The sequence below is a fragment of the Clarias gariepinus genome, chromosome 5, assembly GCF_024256425.1.
Source record: "Clarias gariepinus isolate MV-2021 ecotype Netherlands chromosome 5, CGAR_prim_01v2, whole genome shotgun sequence".
NCBI classification, from domain to species: domain Eukaryota; kingdom Metazoa; phylum Chordata; class Actinopteri; order Siluriformes; family Clariidae; genus Clarias; species Clarias gariepinus.
In genome coordinates, this window is record NC_071104.1 from 28,112,888 (window position 1) to 28,134,123 (window position 21,236).

The following is a 21,236-nucleotide window of genomic DNA, read 5'->3' on the forward strand; positions in this document are numbered from 1 at the left end:
TACACACGCACACACACACATATATATAGTTTTTAATTGGAGTGGATGGAGTGGTGTGTGTATATATATATATGTGTGTGTGTGTGTATATATATATATATATACACACACACACACATATATATATATATACACACACACACACGTACATATGTGTGTGTGTGTGTATATAAGTGTGTGTATGTGTGTGGGTATATATATGTGTGTGTGTGTGTGTGTGTGTGTGTGTATATATACACACGCACACACACACATATATATATATATATATATATATATATATATATATACACACATCTTCGACAGGTACGTGGGACTACAAGCTTCGGGAGGAAACATTAGATGCTTAAGAGGTTACGTCATCAGGACTGCGATCCACAGGGTGCCATATAAAAAGAGAGAATTTATTTTAATGTGGCCGATCATTAATGAAGACAGCAGGGCAAAAAGACACAGCGCCGAAAAATGGTTTAGAAAAGGCTGGTGTATGTATAATTACCGTTGTATGGCAAAATCTCGTTAGAACCATGTCATTTCTGTGCCGTCACCTTTAAGCAACATCAAGTCCCAGCACTGCCAAGGTTCCACTCTTGAGTCCTTGAGCAAGGCCCTTAACCCTATCTGCTATAGGGGCAATGTATCCCGCCTGACATTGCACACTCTGACCCCAGCTTCCTAACTGGGATATGCAAAAAATTACAATTTCCCATTAGGATCAATAAAATACTAATTATTATTATTATTATAAGTTCAGAAGTGTACTAGTGGAGTTGTTTGTTTGAGTGGACTAGCATGTTCAGGTTTTCTGCAATATTGGGTTGACTTTTCAACCTGGTGTGTTATATAAGCGCAAGAAATAATCTTAGGTGGTCTTTCCAGGTTTCCAGACTTAAGTTAAAATTTCCTGTCTCCTGAAGGGGTTGGGTAAAGATCCTTTTTTAAAAAGCGCTTTGTTTTTTAAGGGACTCCCCAAAGGGCCAAACGCAAAAGCAGGCTAAATGAAACGTTGGGTTCTACAACAGTAGAGCTCTTATAGTGCGAGACAGATGAGAGGGATTAAAGTTTTGCAATTTAATCAGTCTTTTATTGATGAACTTATTTAATTGAATCTATGAGCCGTTTTTTCGATTCAGAATCTATTCACAAAAAACTCTTACAACTCTTAAAACTCTCTAAAAATAACAAATTCCTTGAAGTATATAAGCGACACGAGACATAACATTTAAACAAAACAAACTAACAACAAAAAAAAATCACCAAGTTATATGCAAGTTATACAGCATTTAAATGCATATGGGATACATTTAGTAGGTTTTAATACTTTAAACCCTGCAAGTAATATAATATAGCTATTTAAGACGAACATAAATGCAAATCAATTGATTTGAATAATATATATATATAAAAATCACAAAGCAGCAAAATCGCACTAAGTTTAAATATCGGGAAGCTAAAAACTAAAAGTTTACTACACGCATCACTCCAATACATTGCAGACTCATCCAAGATAATATATTCCATAACTTCAGATAGAAAAAAATAAATAAGATTGTAAAGTGTAACGAAGCAGCAGATTAAGCACAGAGTAGTGAATGTTATAACAATTAACGACTCATAGCGCTCTCTGGCTTGTGTGATAGCAGAAGTATAGGAGTGGCATTTTTTTTTTTTAAACGACCATTGCGGGCAGCAGACTGTTTGAAATTGCCGGCCTTTCTAAATAACTCGCCTTCTTTAATGGCTTTCTGTGGCTGGTATTAAATCATACAGCCTCTTTACGGCACAGCGACTCTCACATTTAGCAGACTCTCTGAGCGCAGGCGCCACTGAGGTATAACTAATTCATCACGCTATGTCAACATGCCTGCAAGTATCGCATCAGCAGGCTTTCAGTAAATTCAAAGTGAGGAATTCGCAGAGAGAGAGAGAGAGAGAGAGACAGGTGGGGAATTAATATGCAGCGAATAACACACAACACCTCCACACACACCTGGGCAGCAGGTGAGGAAATTAGGGACGCTTCATTCTTCAGAAGTGGCAAATCATTTGTCATGGGTTATCTTAAATTAATCTCAGTGCTGACTGCTTGGGAGAGAGAAAGAGAGAGAGAGAGAAAGTATGTGAGTGTGTGGAGGTGAAGTTATTTGTTGTCTCCAACACACACACTATAAGATGTGGTCATAAATGAAGTGGTAGATCATGAGTTCAAGAGCAGCACATCAGTCACTGATGGGGCTCACAGGCCACTTTGTGATGGACGACAGAAAAGACGTGACGTCGGCCGAACTTTGATGTGGCCATGTGTTACAAAGAGAGAGAGAGAGCAATGATGAGTGTGTACGTGTGCATATGAGGACTCATTAGTAGATGATGAGACAGTGCAGGGGAGACCTGATTAGTTTTACACATCAGTGATAGCCTGAGAAAACATACATTATGGTCCAAGTTTCTGGCAGTTATTGGGATAAAACTACAACCAGTGAGCAAATAAACCTAATTACATGATTAGCACTGCTGCTCTTTCTCCCTCATGTAGACCGTATTGAAGATAATTTACACCTGACACACATACCCTGTTACACAAAGACGAGCCAAATCAGCATTTTTGTTTGCTCATTATTGCCAACACTCTAATGCACATTCTTTCCTATCACTCCTGACCGCCGCTTCTGCTGTAGACATGAGATAAGCATTATGTGAAAACCTGATAATCCCCATAAATACCACATGCTCAAATACTATCATATAAGAAAGAGGTTTATTTGCTCAAATGCACAAATAATTAATCAATGTTTGAAGGAGTGCATGGTATGAAAATACATGATATGAAAAATATCTCATGATATGGACATAAAGCATCCTTAAAGCATCAAAACATTAGTTTTCAATCACACTCTATAATCATTTAGAGAAAATCTTCCAAAGCATTTTTTAGACAGTAATTAAAACAACGCTCAGTGCATTAGGGGGAGGCTTCTCGCCAGCCATGTGGAAGGCCCAGGTTCAATTCCCAGCCAACACTCTAAACCTAACTACTGGACATCCCTAATGGCTGGTTTCAAATCCGGATAGAACGGGAGGATTGCATCTGATATAATGCCTCATTTATATTCTTATATTACTTGGAACAGCCTCCATCATCTGTTCAATCGTAAACATGTTGCAGACAAATACAATGGGTCTCAAACTGTTAAAATGTATTCATCAATCATAGACACACTATACAATTAAAAAGGTTGACTTGATGAGTAACTGTCTACCAATAATTGTACTTAAGTAGCTCGATTAATGTGTGTGAAAACGTTTTTAAGATACTTATCGCTTTTAACTGTAGCTAAGAGTGCATGTTTGTGAGTGTGTGCTTGTGTTCCTCACCTGTCAGCTCCCGGTGCGGTTGAGCCTTTCGGTTTGTTGATCTTGGCGTAAAGGCCATCGAGCGGATCCTCGGTTGACGGCTCTCGGCTGTGATTAGTAAGCTGCGTGGCTCTCTGAGGCGACGGACTACGGGTCCCGTATGGAGACTGAGACGGAGACGGGCGTCCTCTGAAGGGGGTGATCCGGGCGTAATTGGGGTCCACGTCGTCATCCTCTACATCTGGAGAAACAAAGCGATCCCGAGCCTGTCGGTCTCTCAGCTCCTGGTGCTTTGCTTCAATCCTGGTTAACACAGGAAGCAGAGATATTGAACACAACCACAGGTCTGGCTTCGGTATGAAGCCTACAGGAGATGTGACAAAGCCTGATTTATGCTTCTGCGACAAGTCTATGCGGTAGGTCTCGCATAGCTGTGTACCCCACAGCCTGACAAACACATCCTCTGAAATGCAACGCAGACTTGCAAGGCCTGTTTTTGGTCCCCTTGGTAGCATCACATTTCCTGCTTCTTTTTCTATGCTTCCATTTTTGAGTTCTCTCGTGTAAATGTTCTGGTAATTTCAGTAAAATAACTGTTGTACAACAACTCTGAGCTCCAACAAGGTCCATCCAGCTTCGTTCAACGTGGTTTGTAGTAAGGCATAAAACTCATCAAAGAGTGGCGAATTGACCAGTTGGGGGTGGAAAAATTACCGCCAACTAGTGGTTTAGCGGTCTAACTGCACAGCGACAAACACAACAGCTCAAGTATGAATGCTTACATCCTGGCACAAAGTAGGCTCTGTGCAGATCTGAAGCAGGAGCATAAATCAGGCTTTAGTGCATGTCGCTTTTTACAGGGGTTTACTCTAAGTGCCAATTTTTTTACTTTCCAATTTCTCTTCACTTGATATTTTTGCTTCCTGGCTGTATTTACAGCAATGTGACTTACAGGATAAAAAGGGATGTGATCAATACACATGGATAGAAAGTGCAATGGCTTGCTTCTATTTTTCCCCCTCTCTCAAGCCAGAGAAAGCCAGTAAAACACAGAAAAAACAGCTCCTGGGCCACGCTGGAGCATACGGAAAAAACAGAAGGAAGACGTGCCTCTTTTGACTCACCATAAGCCTCGGAAAACATGACACAAAATAATAAAATATGAAAATATTCTACTTGATTCGACTAAATTAATTTATTTCCCATGTCTCTACTGGCAGGTTCCACCCACAACAAACGGAGAGACCTCATAAGGTTCCTGTTTATTTTATTCCGCTTTCTTATTACAGTTTGATTACAGAAAATTGTAATAATGTACAATTCTTAAAAAAAAGAGTGAACTGAAATATCATTGTGCAATAATTTACCTCTCTAGTGACTTCTGTTATTCTTCTAGCACTGTAAGAAATCCTGGAAGAGCTTCGCTCTTTTATTAATGATGAGAACAATGTCTTGCAATATTTAAAATACTACTGGTTTCAAAAGTATGGCGACATTCTTTACATTAGAAACTACATGTTTATCCAGCTAGCAGGTTTGGCTGTTATAATAGAACAGTGACTAAGTACTAAAACTAAAGCCTTGAATGTGTGAAGGGGTTTAAAAAAAAAGGTTATTAATGTATATTTGCAGGGTATCTGAGCGGCTATTTCAAACAAAAACTGCATCAAAATAAGAAAAAATGATCAACTGAAGTTCATTTTACTCTATAACTCTAAAGTCCGTTTTAAATCAAAGGTATAAATAAATTACAGTAAATCTTGGTCGTTGTAAGTTTTCAGTTATTAAGTTACTTTTCAAAAATGTAATCCGTTATTCAGACAATTTATTTAATCCGTGAGCCAGACAGCAGTTATTTCCCATCCGTTAGTGTGTGTGTGAAAGTCATCCTACAAGCCCCGCCCCCTGTTATTCCTGCTGTTACACCCCTATCTTAGCTACGCGGTTTGAATACGCGAGGACCGACGCGCGGAAAGACTGAAACCTAATTACAGCACCAAAACTCACAGTGAATCCTGATGTACTGTACTTACGCCCACCGCGTGAAACCGCGTAGGTGAGATAGGGGTATAAGTAGTTAACAGATTATGGGCCAAACTTCGCTGAGTGATGATGGTAGAATAATTATAAAGGTCTTGACTAAAACAACATGCATGAGGAATCACTAAGGAGTTTTCATTTTCTGCAATAGAAGGGTACTCAAACTAGTTACTTTTATCAGAAAGTAACGCTGTAATGTAACTGATTACTTTTTAAAGACAATGATTTTGTGACCAACACTGGTCACCAGAACAGTACAGCGTAAGCAATCAGGGTCAAACTCCACAACCCTCGTTCCTTGCAAAAATGCATTACAAAGGTTAGCTAAGACTCGTATCGAGCTTCTGCAGTTACACTGAGCTAAATCAAGTCAGAATTATTCTAAACAATAAATAAATTTGTACTAAATAAACTGTAACTGAAAAAAAATACCAGGTCAAGCAGAACTAACTGTTATATAAACTGTGTATTTGCACAGAAACGAGGGTTGTAGAATTTGACTGACATTACTTATATTATACTTGTGTTTGGGGGGACAACATTCACTAAAGGGCAGGAAAGCTTAAATTTCCAAGACCTATTGCTCGGCATACGGACACCTGACACTTCCCATAAACGTAAATGAAACTGTGCTAATCATGCACATCACTGGCATTTTATATAAAATAAATGCATGAAAAAGCAAGGTGCAAGTAGTGCTTTAATTAAGTACTTACAACACATTTACTTAGGAGGGAATTTTATTTTAAATGCCACTTGTCTTTCTAGCTGGAAGAAAAGCATGACTTTATATGAAACTTGTACAGAAATAAATTGCGATCTGTCATTTGTGTGAATGAATGGAATGAATGAATGGAAGCCACAGCCTTAAATTAAAAAATCTAAGAACAAAGCAATTTGACAAAAAATAAATAAATAAACAACTTTATTATTATTATAATCATTATTAATATTAATATAAAGAGCTTAATTAAGCAATCTTACATGAGACGGAGGGCTGTTGTGCTGTAATGCAGTTTTAGGTATGAGTTAAGACATTACAGCTGTGTTAATATCCAGCAGCACAACCTCAAATGTGATATTACTTTTATATAAAAGTTTCACAAAAACTGCCTCTAGTCCAATCAGATTATTTAATCAGAACTAACTGTTGTATAAACCCCAATGTATTACAGAAATAAGACATTCTGACTAGCAATACGCCAGTCAGGCTGCTAGTGTGTTTTAGAATTATACAGAAAGAAGTTACAGACACTACCATAAATACATTGTTTAGACTAATATTAGAAAAGACAGAGAGAGAGAGAAGGTAAAGAGAAGTGGGAGAAAAGAGCTAACACATATCATCTCACCTTTCCCTCTCTTCTTTCATCCTCTCCAACTCTTCCTCACTCAGCATTTCTGATGCCTGCTTCGGTGTGCTTGCCTTGTTCTCACCTTTACTCTTCTCTTCCTTCTTCTTTCCAAACCTGAGAAAGAGAGAGAGAGAGAGAGAGAGAGAGAGAATGAGTAAAAGAATTGATTGATCACTGTGGGTAAATAGATGTATCCAGCTTAGCACCTGTGTGTGTGTTTGTGTGTGTGTGTGTGTGTGTGTGTGTGTGTGTCTTTAGGGTTGGGTAGGTAGCAGTAAAGATGCTCAGTTATAACATGCATCATCTCTGCCTCACTGAGCACCTCATGCACCCGACTGCATCTCTCCAGCTCACTGAGGTTGTTTCTGTCGTGCGCTCCTGTCACACCGCTTAACCACACACCCAGATGTAAACAGAAAAACATCCTTGTCCTATAAACACACACATGCACAGTACTCATACTGAGCCACGTAAGCCATCGTTATATCATAACGATAATTTGCATCTCACACTAACACATATTGTAATATAAATGCCAGGAATCACACTCTCTCTCTCTATGTGTGTGTGTGTGTGTGTGTGTGTGTGTGTATACACTGTTTGGTATAGGCATCTTGCTTTTCCCCTTAAAAATTACCTTTTTTTTTTTTTACAGATGGAATTTTAATGTTGAAGAAAAATGCTGAATTAATGGTTTAATATTGCGTTTTCTTACTAATCTGCTAAACACCAATAACTCTATCACCAACACTATGAAACACAATGAATGTTATACCGTACTGTATATACTGAGTACTAGCAATCTTAAGGACTCGGCTTTTACTCAGAGAACCTCCCCCCTCCCATTCTATTGATTTTTAAAAACTGTTTTATTAGCAAAAATAAATATGATGCACAACATGCGCAGTGAACACGTCAAGTATCTTTAATTACCTTTTAAGTTCCTACTGAGACAAAAAGGAATGCATTAAAAAGTCCATTTAAAAAGGGATGAATAGAAAGCTTGGAGCCAGTTACGCACGAGAGAAAAGTATAAATGCACATGTACGGATGTGCTAAAACAGCATGGCCATAACTGTCCATTTGCTTAATAACCAACTTAATTAACTTGTGCTTAATGGCCTGCAAGTGTTAGCATGCATAAAGAAAGAAGAAGGAATTCGAATTCCATCAGCAAATGTCTTTATGTGGCAGATAAACAGAAATCACTATTTACAAAGCCTCAGAGGGCAGCATTTTTTTAATCAGACCAGGGGAAAGAGTTGGGAATCTCCACAAAACTTCATCTACTGCTAAAGCAAAGAGTTTCGGGTTCATGCTATGACTCTAAATCAGTCAAGCCACCGTCGATTCACTGTCATCCGTGTCTCTGCATCCATTCAGTCAATGATCACCCAGTTTATCTCAGGGTGCTTAAGACGTCTTTAATACCAGGATCATATCTTGATATGGGGGGGAGTATATCTGTCATTGTTGTGGCAGTTACATATGAGCTTGGGTTGCTAGCTTGATGTCGGATTGCATCTGATCACTTGGTGGTGAAGAACCTTGTTTGAGGGTCCAGGAGTAGCAGCCCAGTGGTGTCAGGGCTCAAACCAGGGACCTCCAATCAGCACCTTAATCACAGAGCCAGCCCTGCCCACCATATCTGGATATAAATCAGCATAATCTAAGATTTCATTCTAATCCCACAAACCACTTTTGTTGGTCTGAGTTTTATTTCTGCCATGGATTATACATTGGTTTCTTTAGCCCACAGCATCAAGGTGGATCCGCAGCTCATCTTGGTCACGCTGAGCATGAGGCAAAAAAAACAAAAACAACATTTCAATTTCAATTTCAATTTTTATTTATATAGCGCTTTTAACAATGGTCATTGTCCCAAACATACATTATGATGGCACAAGAGACCATCATAGGGCACTACAAACACACACTTGGATCTAGGGGTAATACTATATACAGTAGCAAGGATCATGTTTCCAGAGGCAAAAGCAAACCAGAGAATCCAGAGAAAACCAAACTGGCATGTGCCGGACACAGAAAAGGCCTCACATAAAAAGCAGGATCGAACTGAGGAACCCAGTGGAGTTTAGGGGCAACACAACTGCAGTTCTACCATGCTAATTTTTTCATGTGTCATTTTGCAATGTGCCTTGACAGGCAGGTTTAATCATAGGTGAGAATAAAAGGGTCTTCTCAATAGAAAAAAAAAAATACTTACAAAAGACTCAGGACAACGCAACGGAAGTTATCAAGTGCTGACTTAATTAACTAATTACACACAGTCCGGTAATCAGATTTCTGTTTGTCTACATGGAGATATCTAATCAGCATACAACCCAGATCCGACAGCATCAAATAATCAGATTAAAACCGAGTCATGGTTTGCCAAGACACAGATGGGACACGTCAATAGAAAGAGACCCCCCGCTCCAAACTTAAGGCGGTGTGAACGTACGAGGACGTGCGAACAGATGATCGATGACATGTACAACCGTGTGAGCAATGCTGTGCCGGAGACGGACAGGATTCTTCTCTCAGGTGCAACAACGATACTGACGTCAGAAACAGAATCACGCAGACGGACAGACTTATTCAAAAGGTCATGTGTCAGGAGGAGGGCGACCTGGAGAGAGGACTCAGCTGTAGATCACAGAGAGGTCTCTGAGTGCCCTGCACAGGTGTTACACAGACACACACTCAAACACACAATCGTCTTTTGTTCCATTTGTCCTGACTCATACTCCTCGAAACGTTCTCAAAGGAATGGTTCCATCATACAACATGCAGTTCATCTCACAGTCAGATGAACGATAAGGACAGCAAAGCTAGGATGTTACCTCATATCCGTCTTAAACAGTAGACGCCAGTGGTGTGTATTGAAAAACAAAGTTTAAGGGGAATTCAAGAACTTTTCTTAGACTTCTATTAAAACACATAGTCAACTTTTCCTTTCTTAGTACAGGGAAAGGTCAAAATTGTTCTTTGGTGTAGAAGAATCAGAATTACACTCCAGATGTGGTTGAGATTAAGTGAAAAAACAAAACAAAACACTGAAGCATTCGCTTAAATACTGGGTTCCATAAACCCTCATTCACATACACACACACACACACACACTGCCTCCTGTCATTTGTCCTCTGGCAGGCTATCTATGTGATTCACACCACTCTCATAACTTAATTGCTACATTTATCTCATTAAACAGGAGCTATTTCATCGTGGTGTTTGGCATGCAACCGCAGCACGCCCATTCAGCTTCCTAATTAAGACCAGCACATCTGTGGTCTGAATGCTAAACAACGTACTTCCAGCCTAAATCGAAAAACGACATGCAGATAGTGCTTGTATCGATATACGTGTCGATACGGGAAGGTGTAGGTCTGATTACAGAGTGCACGCTTGCACACAAGGACACCGTCAAGGGGACAGCGCTTGTAATGGACGGGGGATGCGAAAGCAAACATGAGGCCTGCTGTAAAAGGCTTTAAAAGGTTAATTTGCTCGACATGTGTAAACAGAAACGTGTTACGCACCCCCAACGTGCATGTTCGCTTAATTGCGAACGTGCGCGGTTGTGGGGACGCGTCAACCCGTCTTTTCTTAAACAAGCTGCCTGACACTCATCTGAGCGCGATATCAAAAAACGCGGGCTGAGCAGAGTCGAGCAAATGGATAAATAAAAGGTAATAATTATGCTGTCAGAGGAAGCCATGCTGCTGGCGTCAGAGGAAACGCTTCAGACGCCATTACACACGCTGTCAGTTAACCCAGGACAGAGAGGGAGTAGCAGATATGGCACTGTATGTCACGCAGACGCTTGCTCTTTATGACTACTTTATGCATTATCACACTTCTTTGCCCATTCTTAGTCTTCTTGTAGATAAGTGTCAGCTTGAAGACATGTCATTCCCACCCACTTTACTTTCACTAATAACAAACTAACAGCAAAATATATTTCTGCTAGTTTTCTTCTGGTCCAGTATATCTCTCCATCAGTTTTGTACATCTGTTTGTTTGTTTTTTGCCCATTTTTCTTGGCAAAACTGCTCGAGTTTGTATCAGATTGGGGAAAAACTGTTTGCGACAGAAAATCTTGTCAAAGATTCTGACTGAAACATTCTATCAAATCCTTCCGGTTCTTGAAACCTATTCCAGTGTAGTAGAGCTTAGTGTTGTTGTCCTGCTGAAAAAAATGAACCGATCCAGTCTCAAGTCTCGTGACCACTGCAACAGGATTTCTTCTAGGACTGTAATGTATTTTGCCCCATCCATCAACTGATGAAAAACATTCACAAAAACATTACACTACCTCCCCCATACTTCATTATGGAAAGGGGCGATGTGCTCAGGGGGATGAGCAGTATTGGGTTTGCCAAATTCGATTTTGGTCATACCCAACTAAAGATGATTTTTTCCACTGGAGTTTGAATCTACAAACAGGGTTTCATATGGCCTGCTCCACTCTACCATAAAGCTTACGGGTAACGCTTCTTCTGTGAACACCTTCTACATCACTGCTGTGAATATCAAGCTCCCTCAAAACTCCTTTTGGCTTTTTGGTCACTTCTTTAGCTCATCGCTGTGTTCTCTCAGTCAGTGGATTTTGGAAGATGGCCCTTTACCTACAGAGCTTGAACACAGGCTTCACTAAATAAAAGATGAGTCACATACAATAACTTACAGCATGCCACGTTGGCAATAAGTCCAGGGCTGCCATTTATGTGAACGTGTCAATGAACTAGTCACTACTTTTGAAGGAAAACATTTACCCGTAGCCTTTTACATAACGACTAATATTTTGTTTTTTAAACATGTGATTGCACCCTAAAGACATCTCCTTTTCATCATCTTTGGGCACCGTTTAAAGATTCTATGTGGAACCCAATAATGAATGGCTTTCTTTCACACAGGGTTTCAGGCTATAAACTATTACATTGCTAGAACAACTAATTATAATAGCAGCAGATTCCAACCTGTGTGCTGATTTTCATGACTTTTTGACTATGTTAAGACCCCCAAAAAGCCCCAGATGCTTAAAAAAATAAATAAAAATCCTTCGAGGAAAAAAAGTGCTTGGACCCTAATCGAAAACAAAACAATTAAAGGTGCCCTTTTTGTATTAATAATAGTGAAAATAATAAAAAATGCATATATTTATATTGTGCTTAACATTCAAGGGCATTTAATTCAGAGATTTTTTTTTTCCTTTCAGGAGCTGCCCTTCTCTATATACTCATAATAACCTTTTCTTAAACTGCTATTTACTACAAGTTAATCTTACCCCTACAAACAGGACACGTACTATACTGTACGCTGAAACAGCTGTGCAGGGGTTGCTGCGTGAAACTACATGGCTACACACCACAGCTGGATTAAACAGCTGCAAAGGGTCTGCACTTTATTTAGTCTGTAAAAGTGACTAGGAGACGAGTCGAGCATTTCTCACTTCCAAGTTCAACAGAGGCCTGGACTGGCCTAATTACCGCACACACAATCGCTAATGCCTCAGTACACACTGTCATTTTCTAATTACAACCTCTCAATTCCTTTGTCGCTTACGGACATGTCTCGCTTTCGCTCTGTACTGTGGAGTCGCTCTGTTTGCTCAGTATAGTACTTTTATAATACAGCAATATAAATGTAATATGTAAGTACAAAGGGCAATGAAATGCCAATGTCATCTCTACAACATGGTCTCTCTCTCTCGATGCATTTATTTGTTTGTTTGTGTGTGTGTGAACACATACGGTTTAGACAAATTCCAATGCTCAAAACCGATTTTTAATCTAAAAAGAGATTGTACAGATGTATAGCAGCTCACACTGTTCTGAATAACTCTTATTAACAATAATAATTAAAGTCTAAATAACAATTAGAACGCATAAGTAGAGACAAAACATACTAGAAAGAAACAGAGCATTTATATTCAACACCACATTAAATTAGTCATAGACTAATATCTGATACAAGGGGGAATTTGTCTAGATAGTGAAATCAAAACTTAATGTTTATGTGTGTGCGTATGTGTGTGTGTAGAGAGAGAGAGAGAGAGAGAGAGAGAGAGAGAGATGGGGGTGTTACAGGACACCTGCAGACCAGCGCAAAGCCTGCCTGCTTTAATTAGCTCTCTCTGCAGCCTCTCCATATTCATTACACACTATTCCTGAGAAAAGCACACACATTCTCAAAACACACACACACACATGCATACACACGCAGCAAAAGAAAAACATTCACAAAGGTCCACAGAAACACTTTCACACAGCAAACACACACTCACTAGTCTAAAAGAAAACCCCAATATGGGTTTGTGACAATCTCTGTTTGAGAATGAGAAATCTGTAAAAAGGAAATTAAACCTCTTTTAATTCCTGACTTTCCTTTTCATGTGCTTTCTCTAAAAAGAGGAGTCCGATTACCGCAGGATTCAGAGCTCAAATGAGATTAGCCGCGGTCGCGGTGATGTCACGGCTCTGACCTTTGCGACTGTCCGTGGCTCCCGACGGGGCCTGAGCTGAAATAATGAGAATCGTCTCCATAGCAGCTTAATAGGTGCCAGTTGGAGAAAGTAAATGAACCAATCAGGAAAGAGAAAGACGAGCCGGGATAGGGGGAAAAAAATCACTTAAGTGGGTTAACATTCCCGACACAACATAATGTTTATTCGCAATATCTGCAAAGGATATGAGGTCGCTATAAAAATAAATAAATAAACAAATTAACAAACAAAATAAATACTCTGATTACTACTACTAATAACAACAACAAAAAACAGCTTGGGCACACATCAGTGTAACGGGTTAGACAATGGAGTGACATGGACCGGTTCCGGGGGTCCTGATTGGCAGAGAGAAACATACTGAAGGAGCCGGCGATGTTCAAACGGCCAATTAGCAGCCTAGCCTGATGAATTCATTAGCATGCTCTCTGGTTATTAGAGGAAACAGGCGAGTGAATGCTGAATATTCAACAGGAGAGCAAAGGCAGAACAGCAGTGCATGTTCCTCCGCTCATTAGCATAAAACACAGCCATTTCGAACAGACTCACACGCACACACACACACGCCATCTGTGCTGCACAAAAGGGCCACACACACACACACACACACACACACACACCTTTACTTCACATGCACCTTCAAATAAATAAACAGGCTTAAATACACTGAAATTGTATTTAATACGTACTGTATGTACCGTTACAGACACACACACACACACACATATAAATCATCATCTTCGAATTTGTCTTTCGGCTGTACCATTTCAGGGGTCGCCACAGCGAATCATCTGCCTCCAGCTAACCCTATCCTCTGCTTCCTCTTCTCTCACTCCAACTAACTTCATGTCCTCTCTCACTGCATCCACAAATCACCTCTTTGGTCTTCCTCTAGACCTCCTGCCTGGCAGAACCTCAACCTTTGCATCCTTCTACCGATATATTAATTATCCCTCCTCCGGACACATACACCATCTGACATAATGTTTCTTGAGCTTTAAATATGAATGCTAAATCTTTAGAAATATCTGAAGTGAAGAAGACAGTCGAACTAAAGCAAAGGAAAAAGTCCCCTAAACATGCAAGGACATTGAGGAGACCGATCCTGACATTTTAATCTCATTCTCTTGGCATTATCAAAATAATTCCATCATTCTGTATTTCATTTATTATTATTAGAGCGAAGTTGTATTAGAGAGGAGTTGGCACATTCGGGAGATAACTTTTAATGAAAATCTTCAGTACAAACCCTGAGAGATGTCAGTTTGTCTTTCAGGCAGCTACGCCACGGTGCGTGCACATACACGTTCATGATCGTGCACACACACACACACACACACACACAGTCTGTCACTGCTAGCTCTTTATCACTTTCTGGCTTGGCTCTGGTTAAAACTTTCCTCTTTGTAAATCTTCTAATGCCGTACTGGCGCGCTCGAACCATTTCCCCACGTTAATCAGGGAAATTTACGAAACTGTGCTCCAATCAGCAGAAAGAAATGGGTTCTGAGCAGCCCACACCTCCATCACTCCCCTAGATCTGGCCATTATGAAAAGCAAAATGCCTGTAATTATGTCCCTCCATTTGGCTGGTTGGGGGGTTCGAGAGAGGGCCGTGCGCCGCTCTCTACGCCTGCAGGATAATGGTGATGAAAGCTGAGGGAAGCAGGCAGGGGTGGGATGCTTAATGGCACACTGGGTACATGATGCTGAGTGCTGACAGAGAGACAGACCTAGAGCTGCAGGGACATCTGTTCAGTGTCAAAGCCAGGCAGGAGGGCAAAGAACCGTGGGCAGGGCGGGCAAGGAACCTGCCAGGCTCTGGGGTAAGCAGAGTTCAACTGAAACATGACTTCTTCACCTTACAGCTGAGTCACACAGAGAGAGAGAGAGAGAGAGAGAGAGAGAGAGAAAGATAGAGATAGAGAGAGAGAGAGAGAGAGAGAGAAAGAGGGGACGATGACTGAAGAATCAGCATACAGAAGGGCGGGCACTCATGCATACAGTACATACTGTACGTGCATGCACTTTATATTCTATATCTTTTTTTATTTTATTTTTCTTTCCTTCCCCCCCTCTTTTGTATCACTAATAATTCTTCCTTGACTGTACTTTCTTCATTCATTTGAAGAAATTTCATTATTCATTTTACTGTTATTACTGTTGTTGTTGTTATTATTATAATAACATTTGCTTAATTCAGTGTCACTTTATTTTTGACTGCACGGTTAAATGCCTTTATTTTTCTGTTATTTAAAACAAAAAAATTATTTACGTTGTTATTTTGTGACTTGTTTTTTCATCTGATTTTATTCCCGTTTCAGATCTTCAGCAATATGAACGTCCACTTTTGTCATGCCAATGAAGCACCCTTCGAGATTAAACAGATAGAATATAGTCCAACATATACTGGAAGAAAAGGAAGGCAAAAAGTGGAAAACAAAGTTCAAAACAAGCCAAGAAACCACGCAAAAAAAAAAGGTGGGGGAAAGTTCAAAGATACAGAGGCATAAAACAAAATTTAATTTAAAAAAAGAAAAATGACGAGGACACCTTCTAATGAGTGCATAGTAATGGATAAACTGAATGGGATTGGAACACTGGGTGGACATCACTTCATGAAAAGAACTAAAAGAAGTTCCACACATGTGCATCTCAAAGAGACACATCACATGAGAAAAGAAGTGGAAATAAAGAGAAATCTGTTCTTTTAAGACACATCCACAAAGACGCATAGCTGCAGGGCTTTTGTCCAACTGAGTGGCACTGGATGCCCCAAGGGTAGTGTTACAGATGCCAGGGGCCACTCTGGCTGAAACGTGTGCGTGTGACGAGAAGAGAGAAGAGAAGAGTGACAGGAGTGAGTGAATCCACAAAAGGTCTCTTTCTCCTCTTTTCAGTGTCAGTAGGATCCGCCCCACATCACTGGATCTGTAATTATAATACAATGAGCAGCGCTATTAGGGAGACCATCATTAAAGCTAATAACGACACGCTGACAACGCTAAGCTAACATTGCCCTAACATTCACCATACCACTGATCAAATACAATACATTTAAGAAAGAAAAGTGTTTTTTTTTCTTCTTTTTTTTACATTTTAAGTGAGGACAATGCAAAGAGCCAGACATTAACGTTTTTTTTTTTTTTTGACAAATGTGACTCAAATTGCAGAATAATCGTCAGTAATTTCCAGTAATTTTACACTTAAATAAAAGACTGTATGTTTCTGACAGTGAACACAAGTTAAATGGACCGCTCACATTCACACACACAGACCCCCAGGGTATGGGACAGCAAAACAACAAAGGCCCTCCAGAGCCTGGGCTCTTGACCTGGATTTCACACTCACTCACACACACACACAAATATGCACTGAAGAACACACACCAATCATTAACATCTGCAGCTATTCACTGAGCTTGTGCAGGACAGCGTCTTAATCAGTTAGTGCTCTATTCTCATGTGACTATTAACATGCCAACCCCAACCCCAGACCTGAGGGCTTTTCCCAGCAACAAGAACGATTCTCGTATGCAAACGCGGCTTCTCGTCAGACTGAATGCTTTCAGCAGAACGGGTACGTCAGATGTTTCAGAGGTAAAGAATCGACTAGGGTTCCTTTTATTGTCCTATACCCTCAGATAGGATCAAACAGAATTACTGATGAAGCTTTCTCATATGGATGGATCTAAGGTGGGTCAGGTAATTGCACCTTCATCTGGACAGATCAAAAGCAAGCAGACATCATGCTGCTGAGGAGGGAGTCCTCTCAAAATCACTTAAAGGCAGACATCCAAACCCCGTCTTAAACATCAGAGATACCTTTTTTATACTGACAAGACCTAGCAATTCAAAGTCCCAAAAGAACTAGCAGTGCAAGTTGTTGCAGTGGTGATGAAGACAGGGGTAGCTCAGTGGTTAAGGCATTGGATTATAGTCCGAAAGTCCCATGTTCAAACCCCGCCACAACCAAGTTGTCCCCTTGAGCAAGGCCCTTAACCCTCAACTGCTCAGATGTATAATGATGGTTAAGGCATTGGACCTCGGCTCGGAAGGTCCAAGGTTCAAATCCCATAACTACCAAGTTGTCCCTGTCGGGCCCTTGAGCAAGGCCCTTAAGCCTTAAAGTTAACCCTTAACTGTAGTCAAGGACAAGACCCTGACGATCTAATATGACCGGTTCTTGATTCTACACCTAAAACAATTAATGCCAGCAGAGAATGTTTTTTCTGTGGCACAAACCTGCAGACTGTTTCACATCAGTCAGGTGTTATGGACAAACCAGAGCAAGGTTGCCAAACTTTAAATTTGGGCAGTGATCATAGCCATGAAGCCCTGATGGAAATCTATAAAACTAACCACTTTTGGAAGCTTTCACCTGTCTTTACTCTTTAGCCTACCCTCCCCACCCACCCAAATTCCTGTCTATCTCTCTATTATAAGTCAGCTGAGAGGTGCTTAACCCCCCTGGAAGATCTTAGGTTAGACTGGCTTTGAGCAAGCGAGGAGAGTAATGGTGGAGGAAGCCAATCAATAGCTCTCTCCCTGATGATGGTCATTCAAGGTGTAATTGCGTAGGGTGCCTTTTCCTCCAATGGAACATAACTGCTTCCTTTTCATCTCACAGCCTTTAGAAGACCATGCCATTACAGGCTTTGTCCAGCCTCTAATGGCTCCCATGTCTGGGCTCTATCTGACAGATGGCCGATGAGAAACCTAGACGTTATACAAAGTAGACCACCAAGCTTTTCTTCACGAAATAAACAAGAGGGGAATTGGGTGACAACCCATGATCCTGCGATATATAATAAGTCTCACGATGGGATTAGGTGCGTAATCAGTGGCAGGCCAGTTCATTTTCAGAGGTGAGAAAAAGTGCCATGTGGCATCAGCAGTGTTCCAGCTGTACCGGCCATCTCAGTGACAACCTCCTGGCCATTTGACGCCACACCTCCCACTGCTGCCGTGCCAGCCGCATCACTTGCATACATTAGCAGCTTTGAGCAGCACTGACGAGCTAAAGCTTCATCACACCTCTTCAAGCAAACAGCCTGCTAATTACATATAGAGACACTGTCCCGGGTGGCTCTGAAAGACAACTGCACATTAACATGAATGTTAGAGAGGCTGGCAGTGCTAACATGCATTAACAAGATGCTGTCCTTCTGCTTTGGCAATCGGGACCAGGCCTGAAAGCTTAGAAGTGCAAGATTTTTAGAACATGGATGGACAGAACGATAGAGAGGGAGTGAGAAAGAAAACAGAAGGACTAGAAGAACCCATAGTCTGTATCATGCAGAAAGTGTTGTGGAGCAGAAGGACAGGGCTGGATGGACAACGCAACAGACTGCCGAGCAGAACGCCTTTCCTCTGCCCGAGTCCCTGGATCCTGCTTTTTGTTCACCACCAGACTCTCTTGTGAAGTTTGGGAGAACTTTTTTTTTCTCCCTGGGTCCTCTATCCTCGTTGTTCCAACTCAACCTTGAAGAACCCTGGAGAACAATTGTGAAGTCTCTGTGCTCCATTTGTTTTGCCATAAAATTTATTTGTATCTAAGCCATTTAAGCGAACAGACAGCTACAGATTTCAGACTCCAGGCTCTAGTGATTGCACGGGTGAGAGGGAAAAAAAAACCCTTCCTGAGATTGGTTAAGCTTATTAATTCATAAATATTCTCGCACACATCTTGAAATTATATTTTTTCCCCTTGCCAGTCTCTGACACTTGACTGACATTGCATATTGGTATAGCCCCTGCAAACGAGAGAACAGTTTAAGGAATATGTCCAGTTTGAGGGAGAAATCTATAATTCATTTGGTTGTGACTGTCTTCTGACTTACTGTGAAATGCAAACAGACTTGGGGCGGTTCAGAAGAAGAAAGAACCTCATGCAAATTCCCCAGTTAAAAAGCGCACCCTTGTGATATATGCTGAGCTGAGGATCTTTCTTTCCTCTGAAGGACAGAAGTGCTTTGCTGTTCTAGGCAAAGAAATCCATCACTATTTGTAAACTTGATACACAACCAACATGAAGGACAGACCAAAATGTATTTTATATTAGGTGTTGATTGACTTTTTTTTAAGAGCTTGATGCAGTTTAGATCATGGTCACTGAGCAAGCTCATACCAGAGCATTATACCAAATATAGAGAGAAAGCCTACGAGGCATAGGGTATAATCATACTTACGCACAGAGCTCCACTAATCTGTCCTGTTCATTAGCACACTGCGCACATTGTTAACATTAGACACACGGGCCTGTAATAGCACAAATTACACCGTCATCCTCCAGCGTAATCATCATCCTCCACTCCAAAGACATTAGAGCAAAGCACGGCCTGGAAACTAATAGACAAGCAGGTGGGTAATGACACACAAATAGGCTGAGGATAACACAGAAATCGAACTCAACCTACGTACTTCTGTGATTTATAACCACTCGTCCCTCCGCAAATGATCTTATCAAAGTTCTGCTTTGTTAATCACAACAATAAATCAGCGATGGCAGAAAACACAGCTTTACTAAATTAGATTATTAGGGTCAGTTCAGCATCTATCAGCTGACCATGTTCCTCTCCCACATTTTCATTTATTCATCCAGAGACATCTCGTAATTAAATATGACCATGCATCTCTTATTATCTTCAGATTAGTTCAGAGAAAATAAACTTCAACATTTTAATGATGCACATTCGCTCTGACCTGTAGGGATACAGCACCTGAAGCAAATGTTATTTTCTGTACTCAGATGAAATACAAAAGTGTAGGATGGTGCTTCACAGTCATGCAAAACACAGGGTGTGTGTATGCGTTCTATTGCACATAAATATGACCCAAAATATGCGCCTGTCAGCTCTCATTTCCGAAGCAGCAACATGCTGAGGAAAATTTTAGCCTGATCTAACCTGGAGAAAAGAAATCAAAGACACATTCATACAAAAAGTTACATTGTATACAGTATGTGTCACAGAGATCTCAGAATTTTTTTTTTACAAGCTGCATTCCTTATTGTGATCTATTTAAACATTTACATTATAGTTTCATATAGCATTTATTTTAAAACCAAAATTGTTAGCATTTATCCAGGGTTAATAAATAAATAAGTAAATAATCACCAAAAGATAAACTTCAGTTTAGAAGACCCTGTTCATTGCAGAAGTGTCAAAAAGTAGTTTCTTAAATGATCACTAATCACTGGCTTCAGAAGTGAGCCAATCCCCACAGACCTCCATGTTAAAACAGAAATAAACGTTTGTAGCCTGTTACCAAAAAAAAAAAGGGTTTTCGTCTCCATAGCTAAATTTTTCATTCATGTACTGTATGGAGGATTAATTTGTATATAACTTATTTGCTAAAATTCCCCCAAAGCCATAAAATTATGCATAATTTGGGGTGTGGCCGATTTGAGTGACAGCTGCATTGCAGGTGTCAAACTGCTAGCTTGAATCGGTGATCTTGACTTCTCAGCTGTGTAATCCTTGCAACACATTCTTAGACATAATATGGCTTACTATAGGGTTAATTATCTTAACAGACTGTCTAAGAATTCTGTGAGTGAAGTCGGCATGTTCTAACAAACACCCAGGCTCTGTTCTTTCCGCACATTTAACCATTTACGGATTAATCACGGTTCAGGCAGGGTCCTTGCTCCAGCCAAGATGGCGACAACCAGAGTTTCCACACTTGAGCATGAAAAGCGCTCATCAGTAAACCTTTGGGTGACATCAAAGAGGGTCTGTCCAGTTCTTTTTTTAATATAGTTTACTGTTAATGTTAGTTTACTGTTACTACTAACGATACTGGTTGGCAAACAAGAAATGATGTCATGGGCGCCATTGTGTTGCCATGGCAATATCAAGTAACTTTTACAACAGCCAAAAAAAAAAAAAAAAAAAGGATCAAAGCAAGTTTTTTTTTTATTTCTCATTATACTATTAAATACTGCATTTCGGCATTTTTCTTTCTTCCCCTGAAACTCTG

At 40.3% G+C, this 21,236-nt stretch overlaps 1 protein-coding gene across 5 annotated transcripts in view; it reads right to left on the reverse strand.

The window, feature by feature from the left end:
• The window catches only part of pard3bb (par-3 family cell polarity regulator beta b), a 307,077-nt gene that overhangs the window by 47,861 nt on the left and 237,980 nt on the right, over positions 1 to 21,236 (reverse strand). For all 5 annotated transcript variants that reach the window (XM_053496440.1, XM_053496439.1, XM_053496437.1 and 2 more), the window contains 2 exons: positions 6,747 to 6,863; positions 3,376 to 3,657 (listed from right to left, as the gene is read on the reverse strand). In XM_053496440.1, coding sequence (XP_053352415.1) covers positions 3,376 to 3,657; positions 6,747 to 6,863 — 399 coding nt within the window. The remainder of the gene's footprint in view (positions 1 to 3,375; positions 3,658 to 6,746; positions 6,864 to 21,236) is intronic.